The 19,751-nt window shown below is 53.0% G+C and overlaps 2 protein-coding genes across 2 annotated transcripts; one reads left to right on the top strand and one right to left on the bottom strand.

The window, feature by feature from the left end:
* Nucleotides 1-4,780: 4,780 nt before the first annotated feature.
* V2A60_003312 (uncharacterized protein) lies at nt 4,781-5,107 on the bottom strand (the record flags this gene model as incomplete). The annotated part of the gene is made up of 1 exon (XM_083254648.1): nt 4,781-5,107. One exon carries the CDS (start codon nt 5,105-5,107, stop codon nt 4,781-4,783), a length of 327 nt encoding a protein of 108 aa, XP_083110774.1.
* A 4,061-nt stretch (nt 5,108-9,168) lies between these two features.
* V2A60_003311 (uncharacterized protein) lies at nt 9,169-10,790 on the top strand (the record flags this gene model as incomplete). Its single annotated transcript, XM_083254647.1, has 3 exons — nt 9,169-9,285; nt 9,367-10,305; nt 10,368-10,790. The coding sequence occupies 3 exons, from the start codon at nt 9,169-9,171 to the stop codon at nt 10,788-10,790; spliced, it is 1,479 nt and encodes a 492-aa protein (XP_083110773.1).
* Between the last annotated feature and the right edge of the window lie 8,961 nt (nt 10,791-19,751).

The following is a 19,751-nucleotide window of genomic DNA, read 5'->3' as shown; positions in this document are numbered from 1 at the left end:
GAATCCCTTCCTGTGACCTTTGACGTGCCATGATAGCTCTCACACTTCCCAGTGGCTTGTCTCTTTTCACACGGCCTGCGCAGAGAAAACGAAGAAACAAAGACTAAGGCTCGCTTACACTAGGCGAAGTGAGATTAATACAATTTTTTTAAATGACGTGATCTGGACTACCAGCTCAAGCTTCGTAGGCTGGTCATATCACGGGTCGCAGTCGGTCTCGAAAAGCGGCCACAGACGGCATTCGTAGGGACGTCTGCCTTGCACTCAACCTCGCCTGTCTCCCAGGTTGAGAATGAATATCCATCTACCCATTAAGGTGAAATCCAGATTCCTCTCTTGAACGTTTGGATAATTGCCGTCGAGCATCAGCTGTTGCCTCATCCACATCAATGTCTGCCCGGCCTGGTCCCATGGCCGCAAGCCGGACCACGTCGCAACATAGTACAGGGGACGTCTATTTTCGGCGGCACACACCGAAACATTTAACCCAGACCTAACACAGAAGCTGCTTAGACACTGGCTAGACCTCGCTGGGTAGTAGCAGGCGGGTACATGGCAAGGAATGCCTCGTCGTCCAATGGGCATGGTTAGCCGTACCTCCTCCTCGAAGCAGCATCGTTCCATTTCGTCCGAGATATTGCACTGAGTATTCTTATGAAGTAATAGGAATGAAAGTGGAGGGGGCGTGTGCAGCAGTGAAAAAAAAGGAAGGTTTTGTGGCTTTTTTTCTTGTGCAACCAACACCAAGCCGCCTTCCATCATGGGAGACTAAGAGGAGGGGCGGGAAGTCCCCGATACCTCATTCGCCCTGGGCATTTGACAGAGGAAAAAAAAAAGAGTCACATCCGTGTGGCACACACCTCTGGCCTATGCGTACCCATCTCTGGCACACCAGCGGGTGTGGGCTGCGCCGGTAATTGACGAGTCGCTGAGGGGGCGAAGCGGCTTCACGGGCTAGTGGAAACAGATCGCCCCGGTAGTTATACTGTGAGGAACCTGATAACTGACAGCCACAGTAGTACAAGATAGGAGCAGTTGTAGCTCTGTTAAGGGTTCGATTTCACCAAACTTGGTCTGTTGGCCGCGAGTTGCCGCAATGGCAAGCCGCACACGAGATCCTGACAAGGAGCAGGATGGGCATTTCCTGGCATGCCAGGTATCTCTAGCCTATACTGAACTTTCTCTTGAAAAGACGATGTAAGTATGTCGAAGATGCGGGTGCCAGACCCGTTGGTGCCACAGGATGGCTGGCGCCCCCTCCTCTATCATGCCATACCCGAGTCGACACCACCCTGCGGTTCGCCACAGGTACGGTCTACGGCTGGGCCATATGATCAATCACCGGTGGTGGTTTCGACATTGAATTCGTCCATGTCAAAAGAGTCATGTTCAGTTAAATCTGACTCGGAGCGAAGCAGATCAGTTCTATGCGCATAACATGTGGGAGTGCGCGTTCATGCTGGTCGGGTGTCGCCGAGGGACATGGAACCGCAAAAACGACAACCAGCAGCAGCTTTTTTCTCAGTGGACCTGAATTAAGATTACAGAAAATTCATGCTATATAATATAGAGCCCAATCTACTCCGTAGTACTCGGGCCGTTGAGTACGAGTACTTTAAAAAGGGCAAGAGTCTACCAAGTCCCCTTGGCTTCTCGACAGGGGAGATGCACTTTTGTCACCCTTCTTCAGAAAGTGGCGCAAAATTCTCGAAATTGCAGGAAAGCCTTGTCAAGAACGTTATGGCGGAGACAAACGGCCGTGAAAGAGGTTGACTCGGCCAACGGCAGCCTCCCAGTGGCAGCGCGCCGGACTGCGCTGGCGGTAGAGACGCACACAACTCCGGAGAGACATGCCAGTAGCACGTCTCAACGCGGAGTACACGATGTTGTGGCGCGATGGGGCCTCCACGAGAGCTTTGGGGGAGGCGATCCGAATGTCTCTGTTGGCCGTGATGACCCGTTGTGGGCGGCTACGCGGAGGGAGGAGGGGGCCACGGAACGAACACACGGATCAGATGCCCAATAATCGAAGCTAGCAAGCTTTTCCTCACCGTTGCAACGATTTTGAGCCGGATCTTACACTGACCGCAGCAGCTTGGGGGAGTGGCTCGAAAGGCGCCACAAAGACTGGCCCAAGGAACAACAAGGCTCTCCGTGGATACTGGTGCGTTTTGAGAGGCTCGGTGGCCACGCTACCAACAGCATAGCAGTATCGTGCCCCATGTACATAGAAGTGCAATTCTGCGCGCTTATAGTTGACGAGCGCACGTAAATGTACCCTGCGATCCTACTCTGATGGGACGCGAGACTGCGGCAACGCAAAGGTTGTTGGGACGAGCTCGCATCGTGTTAGTCGCGCTGCATGAAGCGATCAAACGAGAGCATGGAGACACTCCTCTGATCTGCATAACAGCATTTGGCCTGGCGGCTGCAATGGACAAGGGGGGGCGTGATGCAACATTGGTCTGGCCCCAGCTCCAGGCGCCGCAGCTCCCCCGTGAGCCGGGCGCTTAAAATGGGAAAAAGGTCCATGGAACTTGACTACTGTCGGAATTTGGAGCAACAAAAAAACGGTGAGAGACAAAAACCACATGGTCAACTGACGAGAAAAATGCCCAGAGCAGACAAGTGCCGAGCATTTGCTGTTGCTTGAACGGTGCACCGGAGGAACATGGCCGGCAGCCGCTGGACGTAGCTGCGGAGACGATGCCATGCGCCCCAGATCAAACTCTGCATAGCTTACAGAGGAGATCCAATACATATTGAGGGGTAGCGAAAGCAGTGACACTAGTCTTTCCATGAGGAATCTACAGCAAATCGTAGTCAACAGCAATAGGCGGCGGGCGTACCAAAGGTCAAGCTCGCACAATCGCTCGTTTTAAAGGAGCAAGTAGCGAATGATGAGGCCACCTATCCTCGTAACTTTTTCGTTTTCAAGAAACAAGTATTCAAATATTTGGACTTGATTCTTGGGACAATGGGCTTACGATTGAAAGAGATACCTGTGGCGTTGGATCGAAGGCGCCGCGGTACTTAGGGGTCGGATGTGTGAAGGGGGTCTGGATTGCCGCAAGCCATCGTGACAAGTACCAAGCGATCTGCCCGGTACGAGATGACTGCAAAGAAGGAAAAAAAAAAAAAAAGAAAAAAACCCGCCATGCGACAGCCCATCAAATTTGCCGGTTATCGACGGCTGGCCTTTACTATTACTTCGGAAGGGTCGCTCGACGGGCGGTCTGTCAGTCCAAGCTGCCCTTCCAAAGCCACGCGCAGCTGACACCCGAACGTCTGCGCTGGCAGTGCATTACGCTGCGGAGAGCAAAAAGAGGTGAAGCTGAGTATAGGAAAAAAAAAATTGCTCACAGTATCAAATTTCTTTTGGACTGATTATTGACGGACAAAAAACGGATCAAAAATGGGTTGTTAACGCGCGCGTACAGCGTACGTGCGATGCCCAGACATGTGGCCCCGAAATTCTATTGGTGTGTTTGAGGAGGAGTGGGCAATGATTCCTACAAGAAAGGGTAGTATTGAAGAACTGATAAGAAGGATGAATGTGGAAGGGGAGTGAGGGGGCCGCTGGGGGACGACATGAACGAGGGCAGGGAGGGGGGAGGGGAAGAGGAGAGGGGGGGCAAGGGGGGATGAAAGGAGAAGGAAATAGGGCGAGAGAGAGAGAGAGAGAGAGAAGAGAAGAGACTGGAAAAGACAGAGAGGAAAAGAGAGTTGAGGGACAGAAATTGAGAAAGAGACAAACTGACCAGTTAACAGGGGAGCAATAGCGGAGGCAGACTGCATGTACTACTGGCATGTACTCATCCAGTCTAGGTGGGGTTGAGGAGTTGAGCAAAGTGGAGGGGGCGTGTATCACATTAAACCCCGCCATAACCCTTGCTAGCGCGTCCCGGCAATCTGGTACCCTAAATTAGCGCGGTGGAGCCGCATGCTGCGTTTTAAGTGGCCGGCTACGCGAGTTCCCACAGCCAGCTCCAGGCTCCAGTGGCCGCCCCCTCATCTCTCTGCTTGTTAAGTTGTTGCATACTGAATTCTTTGCTGCCTAGTTAGGGCCGGAGCGCCTTGGAGGCCGGGACGCTCGAGCGCACTCGGCTGCGCCGTTTCTTGTCATGATTCCGATGGAGGGGTAGAGGGGCCAGGGGGCGGGGGATGTGCGGTTGCGCTGTTACTCTTCTGGTAAAAAGCGCCACCCGTATTGCCACCACCATTCGCTTTTATCCCATCGTCCACCCTACTTAATTCTCTCTCGCACGCCTGGGATTGGGGGGAAAAGGTCACTTTGCAGCCAATGAGTACCCCATGATCTCTTTACTGGATTAATTAACTTTGATTCTTCTGATGCAACCTCGGGCTGACGAATGGAACCATCTCGCTTGTCAGTGGTGTGCCAAGGATTCAAAAAAGCTTTTTCCTCGTTCCGTTAATCTGTAAGGAGTAGCATCATCACCAATCAGACTTTCAACGTTTCCACCCCAGAATGGCGGCACTTGAATGGACAGATAAAGCACCTGCCCGTGGTTTCGCTCCACCTTGCTTGCCATTAGCTGGTCGTAGAGAATACTTATGGCACACACGGATTCGTTGCTGCTACCAACCTGTAGAGGGCCCGACAGGGCACGACCATCCCTGATTCGAGACTTGACGTAACGTCGCGCAAGGTGTGTATACAGGCTCACGCTCATGCATGTCTTCATCTGCAGTCTACGCAACGGCATCGAACGGCGTCCTGTAAGGCATCATAAGAGGCCCCCTCCCCCCTTCAATCTCAGATGACGCGCCAGCAGGCTCGGAAATCGCGCTGTGGTGATGAACGGATCCCGATGGCTCGACTCTGCACTGGTCGAAGATGCGATGAGACGGACTGCGAAGGGGGCCGGTCGGGCTGACTTCTTTTAGGGCTGATGCGGTCGCCTCTACGAACTGACGGGGGCAAAATCGATCGGGGAGGCAGCGAGGCTCCAGGCCCTGATCGGAGGCGATGGAGCTTGACAGCAATGCAGTTTCCGGGGTTGGCAGATGAGGCTGCTGATGAGCTCTTGGGATGCCATTCACTTAATTTGGTAACGCCGACGGCTTGGATGGGACGAAGCATGGCAAGAACTGAGCTGTCGATTTAGTAGCCAGGATATACTAAATGTAGGCTGCATCACTCAAAATCGGGTGACCCTCAGCCCCTTTGTCCTCATTTGAGGTGGGGGGGTTGACACAGGACACCCAGGTTGGTTTAGCCGGCCTGGGCGTGGACACCTGACGCGCTGCTTGGTTGCTTATTAGTCCGTAATCTTCACCCGAGGATGATGCTGATGGCACATGATGAGTTGGAATAGATTACCATGGTTGAACATGTTGAGGTAGGAGGGTGGGGGTGGGGGTGGGGGATAACTGATAGGCCACAATAGGCCACAATAGGCCACAAGCATCAACCAGAGAGGCAGAGATGCGACAACGACGCGACAACGACGCAAAGCGACGCAGATTCTTGGGCAGGCGGCTAACACATGTACAGAAAAACGCGCATATTCCGGCTCGCCCTCGTTGCCAATGATAGACGACGTGCAGTAGGCGGTCATCACACCAAGAAGCGACATATCCAAGAGGAAGAAGAGTTCGGGAGAGAGGGAGGCCAAAAGAAAAAGAAAAGAAAAGAAGAAAAGAGTACCGCCGTTTTGGACAAAGATGTGAATTTTTTTACACGGAAACAAATTCCTGTGGGAGGTTTACCAAGATACCGTGGGTACCTACGAAGGTCTTAGGTAGGCAAGTACCTACTAAGTACGCTACCACTAACTGGAGCCACTGAAGGCAAAGAACTACCTACGGCTAGGTACCTATGAGCAGATGGTGCTGCAAGTATGGTTGTGTGAGCACCTCTGAAGAACAGGGTCGACACCGCACATAGGCGCCTGCCTACGTGAGTAATCCCGTATTCAGAAGTTAATACTTGATTGCTCTTTACTCATTGGTAATGCCGACTCAAGTGCCTCCGGAATGGGTAGTTCAGAGTTCATATCCGAACAGGCAACACAGCGGGGCGCCGAGGGCGCCGGCTAGGTACCTACCTAGGCACTGTCGATAAGGGCACCGAGCTACAGTGGGCCCCAGGTACTCTCTGAGCAAGCCACCACACAATCGCCATACATTGCTGCTCGGAAGTACCTGCAGATACAGTAGCCCCCCCCCCCCCCAAATCTGAAGCTACATTATTTATCTAGGTACCTACCGACCTATGAAGAGGATTGCCTAAAAACGTATTTTGGCTACTTGCGTAGGTAATCGAAAATGGCTTGATACTTTAGATGAATGTCTTGGTGATTATTGTAAAGGTAGGCAAAGGTAGGTAGTTTGGTAGAACGGCAAATGTTGCCCTGTACCTCAGTCTAAATACTTACCCACATCATATTCTGTGGTAAGAGCAATGCGAACCTACTCAGTACTTATCAACCGTAGGTAAACCTGGTCTCCAACAGACCCAAACGCCTCGGCCGTCGTAAGTAGAATCGCCATCTACCATCGCCCATCGCCCATCGCCTAGCACCCAGGCCATGATTCAGATCCAAGCCCCAAAATACTGGCCGCGCTCTGGCGCGCTCAGGGTGACGCTCATCCTCAGCCCTCAGCCTCCTCCCCGGGCGCGCCTCTGCCGTCTTCATAGCTTGTGTGTTTGCCTGTCAACGACGAGGCAGTCGAGCCACACTCCTAGGTAATCTTGATGAGGCGACGATTCACATTGCATACAGTTCTACAGAAAGATCATGCCATATACCTCTCGTGGAGATTATGAGCATTCTCGTCTCTTGCATGCAACGCCAACAGAACTTCGTCGGGTCGGCGCACCAAAACGAACCGATTGATATACTGATACCACCAGAGTAGACCAATTCCCGTTACATGGTATCTACCACCCTTCATCTCGGAAGACAAGCTCAAGAATCAATAGTTTCATTCAATGTCCAGTCTTGGGAGTTGGGCTGCATCATCGGCCACCTGCAACGTTGTTCTTTCCAAGACCAATGATCAACAAGTAAAGACAAAAGTTACCCCCACCAGCACCAGGGCCCTACTCAGTACCCCTTTCGATCTGTCCGTCCTTCTGGAGGATCAACTTGAGAGAGCACACCACGGCGGCCGATTTTGTTCCCACAAAGGGCTACGAGAGCTAATTGGCGGAGGTGCCAGTTCCGCCCGAGCCAGACGCGATACCTGACTGGGGCGGCAGTGACGAAAGGACGCCTTTCCATCCAGACTTGGTCTAAGAGCATGCCTGCGATAGGAACAGCATCCGACAGACCTTGGTTCATTTCGGTCCTCGGAAGCAATCACTGGGAAAGCCAACCTTTGGCCTGGCTAGCTTCCATTATCAGCCGGGTTACGCAGAGACAGGGCAGGGGCTAGCTGCTCGAAGCCAGTAATAACCAGCCTCGTAGCGCCGGCGAACTGCGCTTGTCGGCCATTGCCAACTCACTAGCCGCTCAATGACGAGGCAGAGCAAGACAACTGTTGTCACTCGACAAGTAGTTTCGCATGGGGAAGAGAAGGAAGAAAGGGCGTGAATGAAGAAGAAAAAAATCGGTACAAGGCCCTGCCGCTGCATTGCTTTTTGATAGGGAACTGCGGCAACGGCTTTCACGGAACCCGAAACGCATCATTCTGCGCCTGCGATGGGGCACTTGGTCAGCCTGTCTGAACTACCTGGCCAGCATTCCAAAATGCCAACCTTGTGGATTTCCGATCTCAGTCTGCGTCGTGTCTGATTCGATTTTACGATTTCTGAGATCGTCTAGAAAGTACTAATGGAAGCACAGTTCAGTGTCAGTCTCATCACCTGGATCTCCCTGTCCTTGGAGCATTTAGTGTTAGACTTTGCAGACCGCAAACCTACTAATAATGCGGAGAGCGACGGCCCTTGGAAGCAAACTACTGGTAGGAGAACGAAAAATAGGAAAAAAAAATAATAATACTTACAACGCAGAGCAACAAAGGTAGCTTCTCCACCACAATACGACTCTAGCAGCCTGAAAAACAACAAAACGGGCTGCTAAGTACTACGAACCTGGGTGCTCGCGCTCGCGGACACTCCTCCAAACGAGACACCTCCACCTTCACCCCCCGTTGCTCATCTGGAGTTGGCTCACGGTCTAACTACTACTCCGTAGTTAGCCGGCCAACTTGCCTAGAGCTTGCCTGGAAAGCCTTGGGGCTGCTCGTACTGAGTAGAGTGTGGGTACTGGTCTGTCGCTCAGCGGCTATTGCAGTATTTCTGCCCGCTGAAGCTCATGCACGACAATCAGCCTTCTTCTCTGGCCGCTCCGCCGATGCTCGCCGCTGCTCCGTGCTTGGTCGCCCCTCTCGCGCCCCTCCAGCCCAGTCCCAATCCCGTCGTCTCTGCGCTAGCACATCGCCCGCACGGCATCGTTCCATAGCGGCTTGGGTGCCCCATTGTGGCAGCTCGCAGCTCGCAGCTCGCAGCTTGCTGCCTTGACTTGACGCAGGACTGGCGACGAGTCGCACTCCTCGCCGTTACCAGTCTGCTTCCACGCCCCCCCCCCTTTCCTCTTCCTCCAACGCACCCTGGCACACCCCCAATGTACCATGGACTTTAGGAGATCCTGGTCTCTACGCGCAAGGGTGTTGCTGCAAGTCGCCTGGAGCTAGGGACCGCGCCCCCATCCTGGCCTCGATACTAATAGCCAGATTGTCGCGGCTTATACATACAAAAGACCACCGCCGGGCCTCTCTTTTTCTGTCCCGCATGAAACTCTTCTTTCAATCACTCCCACTCCCGTCTCCCTTTTCTGCCTTGTCCTCTTATATTCCACTGGGTCTGTTCAGACCAGTACTGGCGGCCATAGCCTCCATAGATAGGCAGACTTCCTTGGCTGCCACACTACCGACCCGAGCAGCTCTTCGCGTGCTTCTGCCACCGGGTACTAATACTTGTCGACTAGATAAATCCTGTTGATATCCTCCCTCAAAGTATCATCGCACCTTCTTTACCGCTCACGCAGCACTTTCGACTGCTGTATATACCACCATTCGACCTGTCAGAATCGGTGCAGTCTCCACCCGCCTGCACAGCTTCAGTCCCCCTCAGCTTCCACGACGTGAATTAACCGTCTTGGTACTTCTGCCGTAATTATGATTGAAGCAAGCTGCATGGAGCATCTACAGTCCACCAGCAGACTTTCCGATCAGATGGACATGTCAGATTCCTCAACGACGGAAGCTTCTCCCCATTCCTCCGACTTCCCTGAGCTCCTTTCCTTCTCAGCAGTAAGTTTTCTCGGGATGCATGCCCTGATGCGGGTAGCATTGTGCGTTAAGTTCTAGCTAACGCGCCCCCCGCTCGCGCAGTCTTCTTCCTTTCACATTGGCGCCGACTGCAGCTTGCTTCTTAGCCCGGCCTCGTCCGTGGCTTCACAACCGATGCAGCATGTGGTGAAACAATATGCCATCTTCCCCGACAACCCGCTTACCCATCTACCTACCCCCCCCAACAGCGGAAAAATGTTCTATCCCAACTGGAACACAACTTTTGGCCTGGACCATGGCCCCGGCCCCAACGACGACGTCGCTATACCCCCGGAGTTTTACATGCAGGAGCGCTGCACACCCGACCCGGACCCGTTCCTCGGTAGCTACCAATTAGCTGACGCGCAGAATCATTCGGTTCTGAACCAGCCGGCTCCTTACTTTGCGCCCGTTCCCCAACTTGGCAGCAACGGCCCTTCCCTGATGCAACAGAGCACCGCGAAGGTGGCAGACAGTCCACGCACAGTGGAAACATCCTCTGAAGTGAGCACACCGAGCGAGGAACCCAAAGTCGAGAGTGTACCAGAGAAAAGATCTTCGAGGAAGCGCTCGGTGTCCACGCCCCCAGAGCCAAGGAAGAAAGAGGACGATTCTGACGGGCAGGACCACCCAGAATCTGAAGATGAAGCTTACTCCAGCCCTCGCCGCGGCGATGGCAGCGGCAGTGGCAGGGTGAGGAAGTCGAGGAAGCGAACGGCTACCAAAAAGTCTAGTGCCAACCGTATCTCATCACTCGATGCTGGCGAGTATCATAACTGCTTCGGCGATTTGGTTGCTCCACAGCTCAAAGACAACTGCCCCCAGGAGGAGCGCTGCATCTTCTCGTCACGATGGGAGCATCGAGACAAGAAAGGCCAGGACATGTGGGATAGCATCCAGGAAGACTACTACAAGAAGTTTGATAAGGAGCAATGCAAGGAGACACTTCAAATGAAGCTCACACGGGGCCGCTCCAAGTACATTCAGTGGCTGGACAAGGATGTAAGTATAAATGAGACTGCATCGGGGCAAGACAGGTGCTAACCGCGACGCTGTGATATTAGGAAGAGATCCTCGTGCAGGCATGGCAGAACGTTGAACGCAGTCGATACAAGGCGGTGCTAGACGAATTTTACAAACTTGGAGGCTCGCGCAACATGCTTTTAAATCCAAGCGACATTGAAGTCAAGGTTGTTGTTGATATGCGGTTGGAAGAAGAGCTTTACGTGGAAGGTGTCAACGAGATGGATATTCGGCGTCGGTGCCGATTCTTGACGGGAAAGAAGAAGATGGGAGGCCGAAATACAGAGGAGCCTGGCATCTCATACAGCGGCTCTTCCCTGTTCGGCCGGGTGGTGGACGAGGATGAGGTCATTGACCAAGTGACGACCCGGCAAGCGGAGCGCAGAGCCTTGGCGCAGCGACGCAAGCGCAGCAACTCGAAGCCTCTCAAGGAACCAAAGAGGACCAAGCTAGAGAAGGACTAAGTTGCAGGGCGGGCAATGCTATCGCGGTGCGTTTTCGTTTTCAAAATCTTTTTTTATCACTTGGACCGGCTAGACTGCTTCATCTTCCCAACGAAGAGACTCTGAACATTGTTTTTCTACGATTCGTTTTCATCACCTACGCTGTTCTGGGCGATTTATAAAATCATATACCTTCTTCTCTGGTACTGGCGAGCAGACTGACCGGTGGAGCTTGTGCCGGTGATTTTATTTGTCCATGCTGCGTCTGGAACCAGCGTCGACGTTTGTTAAGGGAGGGCCTTTTTCTTTTTCTTTTTCTTTTCTCTTCCTTTGTCATGATTACTGTCACTCCCTTAGCCTCGGTCCTTATTGAGATTGTTCCAACTGAAGATGATGACTTGTAGTCGTGACATTGTCGTGATGCAGGGCTACCTGTGGCACAGCATAGAGTCGAAAGAGCCCCCAACCCAAGTTGGGGCAACGTGGAGGACGTTGGAGAGGGGGCTAGATGGATATTGAACCCCTGAAAATTGTTTTTTTTATAGCAAACACCGTACTTGCCGTGCAGGATATTACAGGCAACCAGTGGGAGGGGAGGGGAGGGGTGCGGCTTTTGTGCCTGTCTTCGCCGTCTGTCTGTCTCTCTTTCTCTCTCTCTCTCTCTCTCTCTGGATCTATGAGTTCATTATTCCTCGGACGAGTACTCAGTAGGCCAAAAGTTGAGCGCCACAATTCTCCACACACCCAAACTCAAAACCCACACCAATGCATCTTGCTATTGCCACGCCCTATCCGACACCTCAGCATCCCTGGTCTTATTAACACCTACCAGTAGCTAGCTACCTGTCACTGTATGGGGGCTCGGTTGTTACGCCCGCCGCCTGAAAAGAAAGGCTCACTGGGGGGGGGGGGGGGGGGGGCGGCCCCCGAACTGAAGAGTAGCAACCCGCCGGCGACGGCGCCGCCACCGCTCGCCGCCGATGGAGCTACAGGGCATGGCAAGGCGAGACTGGCGTGGAGGCGGTTAAAAAAAAAGAAAAAAGAATCAGTCTCAATGGCACAGCGCCCAGCGGGGAAAACGAGAACAGGGGCAGAGCACAGACGGGAGAGCAGAGGTAGCAGAATAAGGACAAGGCAAAGGGAAAAAGGGGGGGGGGGGGTTGCATGCACGGAAGAACCACCATCATCCACACAAAGCACACAAGCACACACACTTCACGCGCTGCCAGCCTTAGTTGAAAATAATGGCCTGTTTGCCAGGCAGAATGATGCCGGTGCAGGACTGGGCGGCGGTTTGGTGACTCTGAGGGCGCGATGCGATAGGGTACCGACTGTCTGGTAATTGAGAGGCAGCGGTGCCAGCACAGCAAGGCGGCGGAGCAAAGGCAACACGGGTCAACAAGGGAGAAGGGAATACCCAGCCAGCGTGGATGAGCTCTTTCTGGCCTCCTCCAACCCCCCACCACCTCTCCGTCTAATGATAAGTGATGACTTCGGTCTCTAGGTTTCTCGCCGCATAGAACTGTACTATATCTGTAAGAAACTTTTTCGGTGCTCCCATTCCATTCCGCTCCCCGCGGGCGGCGCAAGCCTCAACAATAGCCGTATATAACTGCCCCTGGGGGGAAGGGGAAGCCAATGCGCCCATTCTATTCCCGTCAACAAGAACTCAAAGACAAGAAAAAGCATGAGGAAGCCGAGATGGTGCATGGATCCGGCATTCTTTCTCAGGACCAGCGCTCCATCTCGCCATGTTGGGACTAGTCCAGGTTCCCTGGTCGCTGCTACATGTGGCGTCATATTGTCACCGGCGGCTTCGGTGTCAGGCAGCAGGTTATTCGCTGTATGGCTGTGTCAGGAGGGTAGCATCTCAGAAAACAAGGCTGATCTCTGGCGCGCTACCGATTTTGGCTCGCCTTTCCTGAAAAAAAAAGTGAGAAAAAAAAAAAACTTGCCCCGTGTTCGCGATCGAAGTACTGATGCACTGCGACCTTGCTCACTTTGTGCTCGTCACAAAGCGGACCGAGACGTCCATCCATGTGCCTCGATCTCGGGGATGACGCACCTGGACGCTCGAGACCACGCGCCTCCAACGGCAAAGAGCGGCGTACCCTCCCTCTCCTGATTGTCAATCTAGCCTCCGCGAGTACTTACGTGCGCCATACCCAAACTTACCTGCTGTTTTCGATTTCTCCTGCGTATACGCTACACTAGCTTCGGGCCCATCCTGCGACTCTTGGACCGGGTTCTCCTTGTATTATTTGCACACCCAGGATAATCCTTCGGCTGTCTCTCATTGTTTGCTGTAATTCTTCTTCTTTGGCCTGCAACTCTACACGCCATTGTCTTTGGGCGGTTGCGCTGGCCGGCTGCTCAGCCTTTCGTGGCAACGCCACCACTTGCGACCCCCGCGAGATAACGCGCTTGTCTGGACCATTGTGCCTCGCTCAAGCGTCTTCTCAAGTTCAATTGAACTAGATGCTGATCTTTTTCTTAGTTTCATCCTCCGCCCTCTTTTCTTTCTGGCCCATAAACGAGTCCGACTTTGCCGACCAGTAGCTTTGCAACTCTACCGCACTTTCCATGTTCAACAAGCGAGACATGTGTGCAACGTTTGCAACGACCCAAGTCCGAAATGAGTTGACGCTTCTGCAAACTGATCCATAGCTCCAAAGGTCCCACGCATCCCTCCATTCATAGCATTAAGTGGCGTTATCTTCCACCAGACGTTGATCCTCGGCGCTTAGTATAACCCATTAAAGTGGCGAATGAAAACTTCTGTCCAGCCCAAATCTACACAAGCTAGCTCCTTGTTGATTAAAACGTGATAAGGGAGTTTATCGGACGGCCTTAGCTCTTTCTCATCGGTACTCGCTCACTTGAGCTGGGTGATGCCGGTGGAAAATTATGAACCTCCGCTGCATCCCGACGGTGAAAGGTGCAAGCTAGTAGAAGTAGCGTGCGGACAAGGATTCTGCAGTATTTGCCTTGGCCATCAACGCAGAGAATTTTCATGTTCCGATATTGTAAAGAATGATTGGCCCCAAGTGTCCATCCACAGAGTCTCTGGAGGCGAGGGGCGTATACCATGACAACATCTCGCGTTTTATCCGCTATGCTCGAAAAGACCAAGAAAATTCAAAAAAGCGAGTTACCCGGCCAATGGCTATCGGAATATAGGAGTATTCAACAACGCGCGTGTGACTGTGTTTACACAGAATCATAGATTATTCCTGCGCCGTGAGCTGCATTGGTGCCGGTGCTGCTTCTGCAATGAAGCACCTGGCATGCTAGTCATGGGGCCAAAAATGGAGGACTCGATTCAATTTCGCAGAAGAAACACCGTAAAGCGAGAGTGTTTTCTCCATTCTCACGTTGGCAGCAAGGGCGGTGGCGTCATGGGGGGGAAAGTTTGCTCAGTATGCCACGTTTGGTCCTTGCCCATTTCGTTTGACTTGATCAGCGTATATGGCTCGTGGTTTTGGATGATGGGAGGTGGGGAATTCCTTGATGGATGCCCGGAGAGATGTCTACCGCTCTACTGAGGTAGCAAGCGGCATCGCTCTCGTGGCTTTTATGGCGTTTGCGCCCAAGGGTCGACGCCCACGGATGATGATGAGCGGTGGAGCGCGCAGCGTATTCGGTATGTATTTTGGCGACGCAGGCAGCGTAACCTTGACTCCTTAGTCAACTCATTGGAATTCAACGGCGTGGCTAGTGGCGGTAGCGTTGGTTGGATAGCGCAGGGGTTTACCACGGGAAGCTCGTTCAGGCGGCAACTGTGAGCATATGCGCTAATTTCTTCTCCATCGGTCAAACTTTATAACGGCTTACAAGTCGCGGAAGCGCAGAGAAAGGCTCCGTGAGGAAACACCCCACTCCCAAGTGGCCTGACAGGTTGGCTATGGTGGTGGATATGATGTTAGTTGATTATTTTAGAAGAGCAAGACGATGGCAGGCATGATCACGCACTGGACTGCAAGAAGAAGACGGCTAGCCGAGAGAGATTGCAGAATGATGCGGAGACGGCATCTATGGATAGAGCCAGATGGCTTGGGTAATGATGGAGGGAAGCATCAGGAGCTGATACTTACTTAGGAGAAGAAGCTGGGAAGGGAAAGAGGTGGTGGGCAAAGGAAGGATACTATTACTTAGCAGCTAGGTACCTAAAAAGGATGGGGTGGGAGACGGATATGGCGCTACAAGGAGCCGACCTGGGGCAATGGCCCGTGCGCTGGGGAGCCGCCTAAAAATGACCCAAGCTGTGGGTGTTACTAGGTGCCTTGTACTCCGTACCTGGGTACCTTGGCCAGATCACGGCGCATGTAGGGACAGCTGAAGGATACGGCAGCACAGTTTTCGATGACTACCAGGGAAGACTGCGAGCACGTAGCTAAGCAGGCTTTAATTATGTGATGTCTACTGACATTTGAGGTGGTTTGCACCAACCAGGGCCGCTAAGCTACTTGGCCACTTACCTGGCTACCTACGTAAGTAGTAGGTACTGACCCACCTAGGCCACGCGGAACTCGCGCCGTCCCCCGCTACAAATTGCGCGTACTCAGTACTTGCATCTACTCCGTAGCTCGCCAACTTGACCAGGGTACTTGATAGGTTACTGGTAAGTTGCAGCCCTCTCCCTGGCTTGCCCTCCCCTGTGCGCAGGTCGAGGTCGGGCGATATAGGTCTCTACTAATAATGACCATTTACTCAGTACTCATCGTTATCGAGAAACTTGCAAGGGTCGGGCTCGATGCTGTTTGGCCTCTGCTACGGGCTTTCATCTTGCCGGCCATCAACCACGGAATAAGTATCAGTAGGAACCTGGACTACTTACTGTCCTTACCTAGGTAGGTTTAGCACAAAGTACGGAGTATTAGCCGCACCCACTTTGTATTTGCGTACCTGGCGAATCGCCAGCCCCGTCATCGTTCTCCAGCCCATCACCTCTGGCTCTACATACTTACTTATCCATCCACATTGCTCACTCTGTGCCTACAATTCGCCCATATCGCCTCAATTGTTCACCGTCGTTCTCGTTCAACTCCTTTCCTATTCCGTCGCCGTTTTCCGCACCTATCAGTGGACGGACCGCTTTCGCACTCGTCTCCGCTGCTGACTTTTCCACTCCGCTCCCCCCCGGACTGGCCACTCTCCTACGCCATCCATCAGCATCCGTCGTTCGCTCCTTGTATTGGGGAAATTGCGAGTGTCGTTGCCTTCAAAACGGGTTTTCTATCATACAACAAATTCGGTCGGTCGACGCACTATTCCCAGGTTGTTGATGCGCTTGCTCAAGGGGGGGGCCGCCCGTACACGCTACTCCAGCGACAGAGTCAAGCAAAGTGTGGCTTTCGTGTAGCAGACCATCTTCGATCCCCTTGTCCCTGCCACATGTCACGTTGCAGCCTACTTTCTGCCACAAATGCACTGCAAGATCTTCGCCACGGGAGGGGTCGGTCAATTATCACCAACGGTTGACCCCTCGCGAGTCACAACGGCCTTCCATCCACGATCCGACAGCCAATGTGGATCAAGAAGCCGCAGGAGGTGCTCGCCACGTGATCTCGATAAGTTGCAGACATCCATCTGTCACTCTCTCTGCCTCCACAACTCTGACCTACCCAACTTGTCAATCCCGCTACTACTGACGCGACTGCCGCTGACTCCGAGTTCGTTCAACGGCGAATGATCCCACGGCTGTCGACATCGCCCTCACCAACCCCATATACTGACATTTGCCCCCCAAAATAAGTGGCGCAGTCGGCCACGCCACGCTTCCGTAGCGCCATTGAGGGTCATGCTATATTTTCATCCTGTTGAAAACATGATTTCATCAAGTGGCTTGCTTTTTAGATTGCCATTGTGGGCTGTTAAAGCTAGAGTTGTGCCGGTAGGCGTACCTCATACGTTGTTGGTGCGTCCTGCAAGTTATCATATGTTTGCACGACATGGATGTTCCACACACTCGCGTTAGTCAGCCCAATTGCATCTGCAGCGAGCAGGGCCCAAGGCAAGGGCCAGGAAACTTGTGCACTGACGGGCTTTTCCTTTACCAGAACACTGACCTCGACTAGCGAGACCGCACGCCTTTTGGCTAGGCCCGAGGCCATCCGATCCAGAGCGATAGACATGACCTGCTGCTATCGGCCGAAACGCGGCCGGTTTCAGCTCCCGCTTTTGCTGAAAACGCTCCTCCAGGCGTCTGCAGCCACTTGCCCTCGACGCACAACCGTTGACTCAAGGTGATAACGTGTGGCCCACACTCCGGGCCGTCCACTCCGAATTAACGCGATTTACGGTATGCTGGGTTCTCGTGAGACCGATCCAAAGCCGTACCTATTCGCAGGAACATGTTCTTCGTTTACGTCTCGGTCACCAGCTCAGGCAATGTCCAAGTCAGGGTCTGACAGGCTGATGCTGCGCGCCATAGCAGCAATCCCGAAAGGGTTCCTCCATCAATACCTCGTACAGCTCTCTATATCTGAGCAAAGCGAAAGCACCTTGTCCGTATGAAGGATTCTGCGCCAGCCGAAACAGTGCCAGTGCAACACTGTCCGGCAACCTCATGTTGCCCGACGCCACAAGCCACCTGCCACACCCTGGCCTAGTAATGGGATAGCATGAAATGCCTCAAGTACTGGTGACTTGTTGACCGACATGGAGGGGGTGCGGTGGAAAAATCTACCCAGCGCGCACGAAGCGGCCAAGTGACTGAATGAAGTATTCACCACAGTGACTTTTGATTATTGACTAGTGTGTCTCCCATGTTAACCCATGTAATCCGTATCGCGCTAGCAATCAAGTCCAGGATGGGAGCTTCATGGTAACCACCGCTAACATACTCAGTAGCCCTTCGGCGTCGGCTGCAGTGCGGACCATGAGGTCTCGGTCTTCCGGCGTAGTCGAGTCTGGCGTCTTTGGCTCAAGGTGCGGAGCAACGGCCATGAAGTAACAGCGTCTAACAACAACAGGCTACGGAACAATGATCAAAATTTCTATACAAAGCTCAGCGAACGCGTTTCAGAAGGTTATGTAGCCCCTCACCGACGAGCACACGGGTGTTGGCCTACCCCCGATCACTGTCAAAACTCCACCGCAACTAGAGACAAATAGTATGAGAAAATAGTCTCTCAGGTTAGTTGCATGTATGCGCTGTCATATGCTCTGCAACATATGCGGCTATGGCGAGACATGCTCGTCGTCAACATGGTCACCTCTTGGTGCGCCTCTTTTATTAGCGTCGAGGCGCAAAACCAACTACTCCCATGAAACTCTATGACCGACAAAGAATTCTCCGCTACTTGGTAACTTTTCTACAACAGAGGGAAAAGGTCACAATGCATTGAGGCTTGACGCCCTTGGACTTGCAACATGCCGCAAAACGGGCGTTGATCATCACGGTGGCTTCTGTGGCTTCTTGTCACCGGCTATCTTCTATATCGGTTGAGACAATTTCAACTATGCCTATCACTAATCTTGTCCACTCTAAAATAAGAGATGTAATTTCTTTTGGCCGTCCAAAGTTTTCATCACTTCGCCAACTGGTTGTCCAACAGGGGGTTAGCTTTTGCTGGTCCGCCGACTCCTCTTGGCAGCGGGTCGGGAGAGGTGCACAAGGACGCCACTGAAAAGTCGGTGGTACTGTGCACCATATGGCACAAGCTGGTACATAATTATTTCGCGGTCATCATGCCATTATAATATTATAACCTTTGTTCGCTCCTATATTTCGGCATTTAGCGGCTCCTATTTAGAAAGAGCCATGTCCGCTACAGCCTCATTCGTACGCCTTTACCAGCTTCTACTATTACATGGAGCGATCGTGGCGCGTCTGATATATTTACAGGCTTTTTGCCCTCTTCATTTGTCTGTTAGTCTCGGTTCTATTTTTAGTCGTTCAGTGGTGCATCCATTAATCCTTGCACTATTACTTTCGTGATGTCAGGCATTCGTTTACCTGGAGAGCGCCCCTCCGTCCTTTCATTACACCGTGCATCCCCTGCCCTTTGCCCGTCTTTATCGAGTAAGGTGCACTTGCTGCCCGGGCGTGGACAAGGCCTTGTCAAAACTAGTCTTCGGCGATCGGCTTCTCGGCCTTGGTCACGGGGACCGCTGCCGGCTAGAGAGAAGAGAAGAGTTCTCTCCACGTTGCTCTTGAGGGGGGGGAGGGGGGGGGGGGGGGCTATGGTACAAGCCTACGTGGCTTTCTGTCTCTCTGTCTTGAATACTATCTTGTCTCTTATCATGCTTGCCCAAACCCCGCATTCGTGATAACGGGCGAGAGATGCAGGAGGGCCCCAATCCCTTTTTGTGGCAGACGAACCCCCAGCCGAGCGCCGAGTCCACCATGAAAGCAGTGACAACGTGTCTGGCGGGTAGCGTTCCGCCCTGTCCAGGATTACAGCGCCAAGGCTCGAGCCGGGGTGCGCGCGCGCCATCCGACAAAAGAACCATGGCGTGTGAGCACGTTGGAGGCTAGCGTTGGATTGGGAGGGGGGAGGGGTGGGATGCAGTGTGCTTCGGGTAGCGTGTGATGCCTGCATTAATCTGCTGCGAGGGCGCGCCAAAAAGCCAATTAGTCCAAAAGGGAATGGATAGGCAGCTATCTTGATACGAAGGACGGACAGCCTGGCATCCTGGCTGCCTGGACAGGTGAGTAGGGCCTGAGGCGGGGAAAGAGGCTCATCTCGTCCCGCGCTTGGAGACTGGACGCAAGTGCTGCCGAGATGCGTACCAGTATCAGGCCTCTCACAGCAACACAGGCAGCCACGTACCTACTGGTAATTTCCAACAAGAAACACGGATTCGAAAGGGCCGCCGTCGCAGCAAGGATGGACGTGTGCAGATCTCACAGACTGAGACAGTGTCTCAAAGGATAAGCATTCAACGCCGTCGGGTGATATCACCCATCACTTCCGTCATTTCCGCGTACGGAAAATAGCCGGACCGTGCTCTGCCTGATTACGGGATCGCAGCATA

The sequence above is a fragment of the Cordyceps javanica genome, chromosome 2, assembly GCF_051103115.1.
Source record: "Cordyceps javanica chromosome 2, complete sequence".
Lineage (NCBI taxonomy): Eukaryota > Fungi > Ascomycota > Sordariomycetes > Hypocreales > Cordycipitaceae > Cordyceps > Cordyceps javanica.
Note: the sequence above shows the minus strand (reverse complement) of the source record. Positions and strands in the feature narration are given on the sequence as shown.